The sequence below is a fragment of the Acinonyx jubatus genome, chromosome A1, assembly GCF_027475565.1.
Source record: "Acinonyx jubatus isolate Ajub_Pintada_27869175 chromosome A1, VMU_Ajub_asm_v1.0, whole genome shotgun sequence".
Taxonomy (NCBI): Eukaryota; Metazoa; Chordata; class Mammalia; order Carnivora; family Felidae; genus Acinonyx; species Acinonyx jubatus.
In genome coordinates this window covers 103,705,930-103,720,150 of record NC_069380.1, presented here as the reverse complement: position 1 = coordinate 103,720,150, position 14,221 = coordinate 103,705,930, and the positions used below count along the sequence as shown (strand labels likewise).

Sequence of the window (14,221 nt, the reverse complement as noted above, 5' to 3'; positions counted from 1 at the left end):
TAGTGGAGGTTAAGAAGATGCTCCAATTTGATCCAGAAAGAATGAAACTATCTGCACCCACATAGCCTACACACATGTGATACATTTCTTTCATGTTCACAAGGCAACATATGTATCCACAGGCATTAAATAACCCAGTTAAGCTTTTATCATGGACTATTTCCAACATCTTCCCCTTTTTCTCTTTTCTAGGGCACTAAACCCACCCCAGCTTTCTCCAGCTAATTAGTTACCACACAAAGCAGAACAGCATGGATCATTACCTATGAGCAGTGTAAAATAAATGCACTTGTCGGGGAATCGAAGCAGATCCTCAAATCTGCCCCAGCAACCCCCAAATATTTCCACTCAATGCAACATCCCAGTCCTCTCTGTCTCTGCCCTGCCAGAAGGACAGCATGGAAGCCGGCCCTCCGACTTTGGCTGGGGTCTGATGTTCAAGAGTTAAACAGCAGGAACATCTAGTGGCTGTCACTGCTGATCTCCCCATCTGTGTCTGGAGCCCCGACCTCTCCGTGACTTCAGGCAGCAAGAGAAGCAGAAGCACGGGAAGACGATGGTGGCAGCAGCATGAACGGAGAAGGTGAGAGCCCTCCGCCACATTGCGCGGCCCTGTGTCACTTACAAGGCTCCAGTGTATCCCGGCGGGCAGCGGCATTCCCCCGTGACGTGGTCACAGGTGGCTCCATTCTGACACTGGCATCGCTGGCGACAGTCATTACCGTAGGTGCCCTGCTCGCAGCGGTCCTCGCAGCGCCAGCCCCGGAAACCTGCAGCACAGTGGCAAGCCCCCGTGATGGGGTTGCACAGAGCCCCGTTTTTGCACTGGCACCGGCTGCTGCAGTGGGGCCCCCAGTGATCACCATCACAGGCTGAAGAGGGGGAAAAACAATGGAGGGTGTCAGAGTATGGATGCGGGTAAGAGCAAGCTCTTCAGAACCCGCTTTCCTCTCCCCTTGATGAGACGGCTTCATGACCCCTTCGCTGCTACTCCTCAGCTGGACATCGCGGCTCTGACACCAGCCAGGCAATGCTTCATAAATGTGACCAGCACTAAGTGGGCCACTTCCAATCACTCCGTTGCTCAAGCAGAGCTACGTTTTCCAGCTTCATGACTTTGCTTGGCCTGTTTCTTGCACCCAGAGTGTTGAGTTTGATGTGGCTAGAGTCAAGGGCTAGGGGAGATGTAAGTAATGGGGGTGGGGGGGTGGGGGGAAAGGAGGCCGGCTACCCAGATCGGAAGGTTCAGCTCATACAAGGGCTTAAATGCACACTAAGGAACTGGATTGCATCTTGAGAATATGGTATTGGCCGTAAAGGATTTTGAACAATGACAGACAATGCAGATTTGTGTCCTAGAAAGGTCATCTAGCTACATTCTGAGGAAGGGGCAGGAAGGAGCTCACAAGAGGCAGGGAGATGGGGCAAGAAGAATGGCAGTAGATCAGGAAGTAAGTGAGGTTCAGGGGCCTGACTCAGGCAGTGATCCTGGAGACCAAGAGGGGTCCTGCATGCAGAGCTACTGTGGAGTGGACCCACCCTGCTATAGGTCTAGGCTGGAGTAATCCAAAAGAAACCTGATCTGCTTTCAAGGTGTCAAAGAATGTGTGGATTGGGAGGTGATCAGAAAAGAGAGAAAATTATTGATACAAATACTTAAATTCACTGGCTTACTGGGGCGCCTGGGTGGCTCAGTCAGTTGAGCATCTGACTTCAGCTCAGGTCATGATCTCCTGGTTCGTGGGTTTGAGTCCCACATCGGGCTCTATGCTGACAGTTCAGAGCCTGGAGCCTTCTGTGGATTCTGTCTCCCTCTATCTGGCCCTCCCCTGCTCATGCTCTGTCTCTCTCTCTCTCTCTCTCTCTCTCTCTCAAAAATAAATAACTGTTAAAAAAATTAAACTGGGGCGCGTGGGTGGCTCAGTCGGTTGGGCATCCGACTTCGCCTCAGGTCATGATCTCACCAATCCTGAGTTCGAGCCCCTCATCAGGCTCTGTGCCGACAGCTCAGGGCCTGGAGCCTACTTCAGATTCTGTGTCTCCTCCTCCCTGTGCCCCTCCCATGCTCATGCTCTGTCTCTCTGTCTCTTAATAATAAGCGTTTAAAAAATAAATAAACTCAGTAAGTTTATTTAAACAGTAAGACAAACATGAAACTGAAAATGGACAGCAAAGGAAAAGACAACAGGCACACAAAACCAGGTAAGACAGTAACAGAAAAGAACATTTGAGAAATAGATTTAAAAGCATAATTCCAAAGGAAAGGAAGAATGACTGCGATTCAAGTCGATGAGCAGGAATAGGGGAGCAGGAAAGGAAAAATTTTCAATCCCGAACGTTCTACAAATTGTAAAGGGGGATGATAAGCAAAACTAACTCAATATGCATTGCCTACCCAGCTGTGCATTTATTTACTAATTAGATGCTATAAAAATCACTAGGGAAGAAGCACCCTGCCTGGAGCTCTTAGGATAAACTGCTTTTATGACTTAAGACACAGTTTCACTTCGTAAAAATTCTCTAACTTTAACAGATCTAGAATCAACCATTGGAAAACAAAACAAACTAGGCACACAGCAAATAACTTAGAGGAGATGTACAGGATTCACCTTCCAATATTAGAATCAACCTTTCATTTTATAACATCAAAAGGTTTAAATGAATAATTTTGTTTTTAATCAGCATGGCTTCGTTCTCATTACCACCTTAATAAACATACTTTAACGCAATTAAAAACAATAAGAAGATTATTGAATCTAAAGCAGATCAAGAAAGCAATTACCTAAGAATTCACAATCACCTTTCACAAAGAAAGATTAGGTAGTAGTTCTGAGATTTAAGCCTCATTGTTATTCATACAGTTGTTTCCTTTATTGCCTATGGATATGGACAAAGAATTTTTTGTTCAATTATAACTCTTTCAATCTAGGAGCTACACTTAAAAAAAAAATACACAGTATGTTTCTTTAAACCCCCTCGGGTATCCAAGTAGAAAAGAACATACCCTGTTTTTAAGGTAAGTTACACAGTCCTTTGTAACTTGTTCCCTGGTTCATCAGTCCTAAGAGTAAGGAACAGCTTCATTCCACATAAGCCAAATCCCTTATCCTATAATCTGAACCAGTCGATTTGGTGATTTGGTTCATCACCGTTCTCTATTATAAATGATCTTATTCCCGAAATGTGAAGGTATCCTTGATCCCACTTCTTGCAAGATTAAATACAACCCTCAATACTTTTACTTATTTTTTAAAAGCTATTCAGTTTCACTCACTTTCTCTGCTCAACCATCTCCAAAGTTTCCATATCCCTCTCAACTTGTGGGAGCCTCATATGCTAAGTTAAATATTCATTTTTTCTTAATGTATCCTGGGGTATTAAGTGAGCAACACAAAACACAATTTTAGTTAATAATACTACCTTGATAAGGACAACCTGACTGTGTCAGAAGCACTTAAAAAGAAAAAACCATGATGGGTTAGAGTTCTTTCTTCCCACGGTGGCAGTGGGATAAGGGTGTGCTGGCACGCATACATTTTATGGAATATGTTTTACAACATCAGGAGAGGAGTGGGAAGAAGGAAGTCAAGGTACTGAGGGGACAGAACACGTCTCTCTTCTCTCTTGTGATTCACTTCCACATCCCATCCAACAATTTCTCTCCCAGAAGAGCAGTCAGGGAGAGACCAGTCCTATTTCCTTGGGGTTAGATAAATGCAAAAAAACCCCAAAAACACACACACACACACACACACACACACACACACACACACACACACACACAAAACAAAAACCCTTAAGACACCTCCTCATGATAGAAACAAGTTCATAGCAGAAATTGATAACTATCAGCATCAAAGAAAGGGTTTCAGGCTTTAAAGGAAATATTATCATGCCGACATGGTTAATTTCCTGTCTATATCTAAGCACTGTGGTATGCTTTGAAGTGACAGCTTCTCCCTTTGGGGCTGTGTTTCCCTAACAGGCCATTGATACATGGACCTCACCATGTGAATACTGGGCGCCAACATAAGCGATGCTGGGGGTGGGGGGGCACCCACATACAGAAGCATACAGACAAATAAGCAGGAAACAGAACAAGTGGGACACAGAAGCCTGGCTTGAATTTACGCATCACTGTGACTTCCTTTCCTCTCTTCATTTGTCATATTCAACTACTGCAACACTTCCATTTTTGCAGCTTATCACACAAAAGCCAGCTTTCTTACCCGATTGCTACAAATACAAGGGTATGTTGACTGTCTAGACAAGAGGCAGAACTTGCCCCTTATGAGCGTCAAGCTTGACCGGTTATCCTGAATTCAAGTACTGTGTTTGGAAAGGCAGTTTGGAGACTCTGAACTCAAATCACTTCAAGTCTTTTACTTAACACCTCACTCTAATCTCACAGGGCAAGCATTTCATGCCTAAAGAAAAAGTGACTAGGTTGGTTATTGCCACTGAAAACCTTAAAAAAAAATTGGTTACATTAAGACGGCAATAGCTAGAATATTCTAATAGGAAAAGGTAGATGAACCAACTTCTGTTTCAAATTATACTGAGAAGAACACTGATGCTTCGAAAGGAGTGAGGACTCCTTTTCAGCTTCTGGTTTCATCTCTCTCTCTCTTTCTCTTTTTAATGTTTATTTATTTTTGAGAGAGAGACAGAGACAGAAACAGCACAAGCAGGGGAGGGGCAGAGAGAGGGGGAGACACAGAATCTGAAGCAGGTTCCAGGCTCTGAGCTGTCACCACAGAGCCCGACACGGGGCTCAAACTCACCAGCGGGGAGATCATGACCCGAGCCGAAGTCAGAGGCTTAACCGACTGAGCCACCCAGGTGCTCCTAGTTTCATCTCTTGCTGTGCTGGCCGCTAGAAATGGGCTCTAGATGCTATGTCCCCAGATTCGTGCAGCTGTTTCGGGGAAAGCTTAATGAGGGTCTCAGGCAGCATGGACAGCATGCTCTAATAAGCTCTCACGATAAGGTGGAAATAAAAGGAAGTTTAAACTACTGTGTAATATCAGAAGTATACCGTCCATGCTACAACCCTTAATGACAGCTAGCGGAGCACGGGATCCTCGCAAGACAATGGGCTCGCCCCAGAGCCCTTATGGCGATAACTTCCAGGGCTACCAGGAACCACAGGTTACATCCATGGGCTGGGTACTGAAATTCACTCAATTTACACCTCTCAAGTACCTGCCATGTGCCAGCCATAGGGCTAGGCTTAGAATTCAAAGGAGAATAGTAGAGCGCATGCTTCTGGAAGCTTACAGGTTATCAGCAGATGCATTAAGTTATTAGACACTAAAATACCCCGCGATAAGCAGTAGGGGGAGGTACAAGGTACAACAGAAAACAGAGGAATGACCCCAAAACGGTGTGGTTGAGCTGGGAAAATAATGTCTAAGTTGAGACCTAAAGGCAGAGTGTGTCCTGTTTAGGTAAAGCATGGAGGGTTTGTACAGAGAAAGACGGGGGACTGAAAAGGGAGGGAAGCTGTAGGAGATATTACATGTGAAGAGAATAAGGCATGCAAAAGTCACAAGGCTTTTAAATCGCCAACGTCCATGAATGCCCCCTTCTATGGCATCATGGCCGCGATCATCTTCCTGTGCCCGACAAAAGAAGTAGGTATAGAAACACGTAGATGTGGAGAGGTGTTGGATACGTCCTCTCCCTCCATCAGTCCTTCCCAGGTTTCCAAGCTCAGCCTGGAAATCTCTGTCCTTCAGGTACATTTTTTCAGACCCAATCTGAGATGCTCTCTGAAGAAGACATCCATATATATATCTGCCATGACGCTCATCTTGCACTCAGATCACAATTTTTACATATGTTTGCCTTGTTCCCTATCAAATAAGACTTAATTAATTTCACAGGTGTTAAGACACACCGACAGCTTTTCTTGATCTCAGTAGTTGTCAACAGAAGGTCCCACACTGGCATGTCACAGCAGTTATCCGGGTGACTCTGATGGTTGGAAGCATTCTGACTTCAGGGATATTAAGCCATGAAAAACCGCGCACCCTCAGTCACGAGGTGGGGTCACAACAATGATGAATCTGATACGTACAGTGATGGAGATAACCTCCCCCTTTACATGAAAACAGCGCTTTTACACACTTCTGTGGGAGAGCGGATTACCACGCCAATTTTAGAAATTAATCTTGAATCGGGTACTGAGAGCTCTTCAGTCATAAATTCCTCCTTTGAGATATTTTTCCAAAAGAAGTAAACATATGTGTATAATGACAGGAACGATTCACAGTAGTTAATCCATTAGTAATATTTACAGTGTGCCCATAGACACTCTCCTCGGCACTAGAGACAGATGAACTCTCACAATGGCCCTATGAAGTAGGTCCTATTTGGAAGTTGTGCCCATTTTGTGGAAGAAGAAACTGAGATCCAGGTGACTTGTTATAGGTACACAGGCAGGAAGCAGGGAAGTAAAGACCTTCTGCCTTTTGTTGGCATTCCTTTTTTTTTTAATGTTTATTATTTTTGAGAGAGAGACAGAGAGAGAGACAGACAGACAGACAGAGTATGAACAAGGGAGGGGCAGAGAGAGAGGGAGACACAAAATCAGAAGCAGGGTCCAGGCTCCAAGCTGTCAACACAGAGCCCGGCTGCAGGGCTCGAACTCACGAACCCCGAGATCATGACCTGAGCCAAAGTTGGATGCTTAACCAACTGAGCCACCCAGGCGCCCCCTTTAGTCTGCATTCTAAACCATGATACTTACTCCCTCCAAAGCTGTCATGTTTATCCTAGCACTGTTTATAGCAACAAAAAATTGAAAACAATCTAATTTTCTAGTAATGGAGGATTGGTGAAAAGAGATGGGTATAATCACACAATGGAACATTACATATCATCTAAAAGTGATATTATAGAAGAATATTTAATGAACTTGAAAAACATTAGCAATGTCTTCATTGTAAAAAAGCAGATTAAAATGGTACCACATGATCCAATTTTAGCAATATATTCAAATGAACTAGATGAAAGTCTTGTTAATTTAGGTCACAAAAGGCCAAATATCAGCAACTATATATGGCTGAACCTAATATCGGGGGAGTCAGGGAGAAGAAAGAGCATGACAAAGGCAGAAAGACAGACAGACAGACTTAGATAGATAGATAGATAGATAGATAGATAGATAGATAGACAGATATTGAGAGGCTCTATGATCAAATGGCACCACTGGGGATCTCTGGGTCTTAAGAATATGCTTCATATTCCCTTTGTTCATTTAGATTAACCACCTTTTCTAAATTCTCTGCAATCATTGTACATCCTTTTGGCAGTATGAGAAAAGCAAGCAAAAAATGATTTTTAAAGGGTTCGTGGCATTAAGAACATTCTTCGAACAAACAGCAGATAATTTAGTAAATCTCGCGTCTTTGTGTAGAGAAAGAATGAAAGAAAGGAGCACAATGAGAGATACACAGAAATGCCAAGTTGAGAGATGCTTTGGAGCAAAGAACAAGGGCACATTAATACATTGCCTCAGCCACAACATTCCTCAACAACGACAACAGAAAAAAGGAAAGGATGAAATCATTTTTCCCTTAGATTAAGGAGTAATGTTTACCATCAAGTTCACCTTGTTACAGACCTTCATCAATCACGAGCTGGCTCAAGGAAGGGTATAATCATTCAGCATCAGACAGACCTGGACCCTAGCTACTGTCACTTCATAACCATGGAACCTTGAGCAAGTTCCCAAACTTTGTTCTACTTAATTTTCTCTCTGTCACATGGGAATGGTGGGACATACTAATTACACAAAACGTACCTTTGGTATGTGTGACACAGCACGGATCTAGTATAGCAGAAATTTTATTCCATGGTTAGCACATTAGAATATCCCACCCCAGGAAAAACAAAACAAACAAACAAAAAAACCACCCTAGAGAAACATCCTCCAGCTGTACATAAAGCTAGAATAACAGGCCTGTCGTTGGTTAGTGCTGTCTGCCTTGCATGAATCATTCATGACAAAAGGTACAACTTGGTTCTCCCAATGTGAATTTCAAAAACAAATTGCCCACAAACTCCGCAAAGTAAAAGATGAGGTGGGGTGTCATCCCTTTTGACCATTTTCATAAAGCCAAATGGAAAAACCTCAGGCCTGCAGTGAAACCCAGTGCTAGGTGACATCCTATTTTTACTTGCCAGATAGAAACTGGATTTAGAAACTTCCCGCTTGCGGTGACCAATGTGCCCAGAGGGGTAGGCGGGTACCTGGAGGCCAGAAAAGTAAAAGGAGGAACCAGGAAACAACGCATGAACTCCTGAGTAATCCTCCCCTTCACATAAAGAAATAGGTGGCCATAAATAAAACCTACAGAATCTTGCCGTATTACTAGGCACCAAAACCACTGACTTGATCTTGCCTCAGCCTCTCTATGCCCACTAAGACAAGAGAAGCAGCCTTGAAACCCACACTGAACTTCAAGATGCTTTTCTAAAGCGACTGGCTCTAAATTACAGAGAACAACGGAAGTGGCCAATTCTGTGCACTTGTGTTAGGTCTAAACCAATCCCAGATGAAATGATGAGTGGTCTGCATTTTGTTGTTTTATTTTGTTTTTATTTGTCTTGGATTTGACCTCTAGTATAGAAGAAGTCAAATCGTAGAACCGCATGGGGTTTGAGAAGCTTGTGGATACATCTGTCCCAGACACTTCCAGCAGGATAATATATGGAATCTGGGAACTAGGCTTTATCATCGGGAAAGTGATGTCAGCTTATAATATATAACTACCCTCACCGGGGTTGCTGATTGAAGAAACTAAGACTAAGTGCCCTTAACATTTAAATGTCAAGTATCTTTTAGGATACATTAGTCAGCCATACTGACTTGAAAATGTATTTTTGTATGGTATTTTGCTGTAATGTTCACCATTGACTTTAAACACAGGGCAATCTGTGACTAGGAGAGAAATTAACAGGGAAGACGTTCAGCCCTTCACATTCTAATACATATAGACAAAGCACAAGTAAGTCACTTTCAGGAAAATCACTCTACGGAGTTTCAGGAGCGACCAAAATAAACTTCCACTGTCTCAAAGGATAGCAAAACATGGTTCTTCTTGAAATATACACCCTTTCTTCCTAAGCTCTGGTTCCCTCAAATTCTTTTATCTCCATGTGATTTCATTCCCTTCGCTTCAGGCTAACAAGGCTACGGTATGTCATTCCCTTTGTTAATGCAGAAGAAAAGACCCTCATTCAAAACATCAAGTGCTTTAAAAATAAAACAACTTTGTAAAGCTTCTCCATCCATGAAGAAGAACAATAAAAATGTATTTTCCAGATCCTCTGAAAGCACTAAAACCTCACGTCCTTCACATGTCAAAAAAGCCACTGGAGAGCTGACAGAGAGCCAACGATCACTGTGGACAACCACCCAGTGCTGTTGATATTAATATTATTCAGTGGTTGAGAGAAAACCTTTATTCTTCTTTTTTAAAAAAAAATGTTTGTTAAATGAATTTTCAAAGCATGAAATATCATGTTAGAACTGCAGCGAATGCTTATCTCAAATTATGAAGCAGAAAAAAAGGGCGTGAAATGTTTATTCTTTAATGTGTCTAAATATAAACGTTGATGTCTCTCAATGAAAGCATATTGATGACCCTGTTCACGGTGCAGGAAAATCTCAAGGCTATAAATGGTAGGCTCGGCTTAAGTGAAGGATTTGGGGGGATTACATTGATCCACTGAAGTCAAAAGAATAATAAAAACCTCAGGAACCATTACAGGGTGTCTTGCTTTACAAAGTCCTTCCGTATTTTTGTTCTTTTGCTCATGTATTTTTTTTTTTCATGAAACATGTATTAAGTATCTTCTAAGGCCACGACGTTCTGTTTGTTGAGGAACACACACTACCTGATCCTGCCTGACATGTTCCACAGCAGGATTTCTTGATCTGCTGGAAGAGACTGGTCCCCAGTGAGACTTATCGCAAAGCAGGCGTGCTAGGTGTTACAGTTCACAGGATGCTCGAGGGACACAGAGGATCTATGTTATGTGTGTACTGAACCTTCGGGCAGAGGAAAGGAGGGATGGGGAGAAGGTTTCCAGGCGAGGTGAGGCTTCAGGGGAGCACCGAAGAGTAAGCACTCGTCACCACCACTGTGTAAGTACTAAAGCTCTTCATTCCGGACGTGAGAGTCAAAGGGCGGAAGCCTTAAATGTTTGCTTAAAATCCCACGGTGAGGAAACTAGACCCCAAGCCCTCACTGTTCCCTGGATGGTCTGGAAAATATAATACAGTTTTCTTGGAAAAAAAAAACAAACACATTTTTTTTTTTTTTTAGCTATGGGAGACTACAAGTAATACTGTAACAAAGGCCCGTGCACACGCAACCTAGAATTAACAGTTGGGAATGCTACGTCCCCCTTTGCTTCATCATTTGATGCGAGAAATAAAATATTAGAGATGAAGTCCCCTTTGTCTTCTCTGTGCCTGGTTCCCAGGTCTCTCCCTGCCCCTTCCTCAGAGGTAACCGCATGATTTTAACCTGCATCCTGCTAGTCTGTGTGTGTCCAGAAATAATACACTGTATCATTTCATGTAGTTATTAGTTTTACATGAAATGTATACATCACTGTGCATCTTGCTTTTTCTACCCTGTCTGATGGTATTGAGATCAATTAATATCACACATCTGCTAGCACAGAATACTGTATATCAATTTATAGGAATGAATGGCTACACAGCATTCCTCCATATTAATAGCCTCTAACAAACTTCTATTTTCCCTTATTCATGGCCATTATCTGTTGTTGCCAAATTTTCACTGTTACAAAGATGGAAAGAATAGATCCCCCAGTTTAAGCAAAGCAAAGGTTTCTGCAAGGTCTGTGGACAAATGACAAAGGAGTAGGAGTAGAATTCCTGGATCCTATGGTGTACACAAGTTAGAATTTTACTCTAGAGACAGGAAAATTGCTCTCTAAAGCTACTCTGCCAATTTACCCTCACGGGGGCGGTATATGGACTCTTCCTTTCACATCCTTGCCAACATGCGGTGCTGACAGACTTCTTAACTTTTGCCAATCTGATGGCAAAAAAATGACATCTTGTTCATTTACTACGCACTTCACTGATTATGACAAAGAGAAGCATATTCTCATAAACTTATTAGCCGATCAGGTTTCCTGGTCTCTAAATTATCTTACTGTGCTGCCTATTCTAAAGTTGAGGGGTCTTTCTTATTGACTTGTGGGAATTCTTCATGAATTCCATATACTAATCATTTGCTTTATACATTGCAAAAATCTTTTCCCATCCCTGCTTCTATGTAACTTTGCTTAAGACATTTTCTGTCTTGAAGAAGTCTTTCACTTTGATGTGGTCTAATTATTCTGAGAACTAATGGATAACATGGATAAATCTGATTTATGTATTACTAATTTTACAACATAAGGTTTTTTTTTTTTCAGGGGCTGCTTTTCTTCAATGTACGAACAAAACTTCACAGTTTAGATACCAACATCCAGTGCAAGCAGTTCCATTGAAATTTAAACTTTCTTTGGAAGTTACTTTCACTAGTTTTGTGGAATAGTGGTGAGTAGTAAAACATTAGGCTTTCACAGAGGTTTAAGATGATCCTATCATTTATGATTCAAGAGCTAGGCTTCTCTTGCAACCTCTTCTATTTTATTCTGTTGGAATAGTCTTTATCACTTATTACTTTCTATATTTTTAAAAGAATATTTCAGGGAGACAGTGTGGGGAAGAGGGACAGATTGAGAGAGAGAGAGAGAGAGAGAGAGAGAGAGAAAGAGAAAGAGAGAGAATCTTAAGCAGGCTCTACGCTCAGCGTGATCTCATATTCCTGGGATCATGATCTGAGATGAAATCAAGAGTCAGACACTCAAGTGACTAAGCCACCCAGGTGCCCCTACTTTCTTTGCGTTTTTAGTTTAAACATGGCAAATGTGATTAATTTCTCTAGTATACAGGTACAAATGTTCAAACTTTTAAAAATCAATGAAGCTGCCGATGAATTAAAAGATGATTTTGACAAAAGAAAGAAAAACACAGTGACAGGCCCCTTTTCTTGTTTGCCTTGAAGAAACTTTCACATGTTTTAAAAAAATTCTCTCATACAATTGCAAACAATAAGAAATCATGTATAATTGGTGAAAGATACCGGACTACGTAATACACCACAGCACTTAAATATTTTATCCAATTAACAACATAACTCCGTAAGATGAAATGTATGTAGTTCTACTAAACTCAAGTGTCAGCGCACCCATTTTACAGGCATGGTGACAAATAAGGCTCCGGGACCGCCTAATACATATCGTTATTTCACTCTCAGCAGAACAGCCAGGAAACACATTTGTGCTGTCAGAAACTGGTTGCTGTGTGATTGCAAATAATTTGTAGTCTGAATATCTTTGCCTAATTTCTTACTGCTCCTACTCCATTGTGGTACACGTTTCACTAAGTTCCACATTGTCATACAAAATCCCCACCTTGAGAAATAATACGTGGAAGTTTAGATGGCAGAACCGTTCAGCGTTACCCGCTGGAATGAGGGCGGACTTTCAAACACCTTTCTTAGTCTTGAGGCCGCTGTGTCAGAAGCCTCAGCCCTCTACAAGTAGTAACCTTGATGTTGGTACTATAGCTTTCCCTCTCCTGAGGCCAAGGAGCTCCCACATCCCCATCGCCTAATAGTTCATGGAAACCACATTGAGTACATGTCACCTGGCTTCTATGATTTCACTCCAGGTGACTGTTTATGGACAAGGAATCTTCTGCTAAGTCACCAAGGAAGAATGGGCCCCCTCTACACACAGCCAAGAGCCACAGGAACCCAAACTATCTTAAGGCCACTGAAGGGAAGAACCCTTCATAGGGTCATACCCTTTCTCTAGAAGACTTATGATTACTTCCTTCTTAACTTCTCTGGATATTTTGCTTATATATTTGGGCACATACTTCCAATCCCTGTTAAACTGAAAGCTCCTTGAACAAAGAGTCAGAGTCTTATTCATCTCTCATGTCTCGCTTTTATCTCCATTACTATTCCTGGAACATTTATGCCTTTATTCCTTCCTTTCACAAATATATATTTAGCATTACTGTGTGCCCAGTACTGTGCTGGACATTAAGTGAGCAAATTAGCTACAGAGCAGTGAAAACAACAGACAAAATTTTAGGGGCCCTACGTCCCAGAAGGAAAGACAGTACCAAAACAAAAGAAAACAAAACAAAATATTTTCAGTGCCATAAAAAAATTAAAAAGGAGATGTGATCAAGAATCATGGGGAATACTCTTTATATATAAAGGTTGGGGAAAGCTGAGACCTGACTGGCCTCAAGAAGCCAGCCACATAAAGATCTAGGGAGAAGAGTATTCCAGGTTGAAGGAAGATCAAGGGCAAAGGGAGAAATGAAACCAGTGTGGGGACGCCTGGGTGGCTCAGTTGGTTAAGCATCTGACTTTAACTCAGGTCACGATCTTGCAGTCTGTGGACTCAAGCCCCACGTCGGGCTCTGTGCTCACAGCTCAGCGCCTGGAGCCTGTTTCGGATTCGGTGTCTCCCTGTCTCTCTGCCCCTCCTCTGCTCGCACTCTCAAAAATAAATAAACATTAAAAAAAATTTTTTTTTGAAACCAGTGTGTCCCATGAGAGGAAGGGAGAGGGCTGGGTAGTACGATACCCAGAGAGAAAGTGTGATGACAAGGGATAGATGGCATAGGGGTGGGACAGGTCAAAAAGAGCTTTGGCGATGATTCCATCTTGGGAAATACTGGGGAGTTCTGTTTTATAGAACAGTTTTGCAAGGTCACTCTGGGGTCACTACAGAGAACTGACCCCAGTTGGGCCCAATTAGGTGTAGCATCAAAGAGGCTATTGTGTGAGCACCGATTAAAAGAGGGCAGTGACATGGATTGGAGAGGTAGCACTCAGGTCATGATTTCACAGTCTGTGAGTTCGAGCCCTGTGTCAGGCTCTGAGCTGTCAGCACAGAGCCTGGAGCCTGCTTCGGATTCTGTGGTTCCCTGTCGCTCTGCCCCTCCCCCACTTGCGCTCTGTCTCTGTCTGTCTCTCTCTCTCAAAAATAAACGTTAAATTTTTTTTTTAAATAAAAGCTTAGATTTTGTTATATTTTGAGGTTGAACCAAGATTTTCTGATAAGCAGATGTAGAGGGATATTGAAGAAAGCCAAAAGA

At 42.4% G+C, this 14,221-nt stretch overlaps 1 protein-coding gene across 7 annotated transcripts in view; it reads right to left on the bottom strand.

The window, feature by feature from the left end:
- Positions 1-14,221, bottom strand: part of MEGF10 (multiple EGF like domains 10) — a 365,291-nt gene that overhangs the window by 67,278 nt on the left and 283,792 nt on the right. For all 7 annotated transcript variants that reach the window (XM_053220384.1, XM_053220383.1, XM_053220387.1 and 4 more), the window contains one exon: positions 626-872. In XM_053220384.1, coding sequence (XP_053076359.1) covers positions 626-872 — 247 coding nt within the window. The remainder of the gene's footprint in view (positions 1-625; positions 873-14,221) is intronic.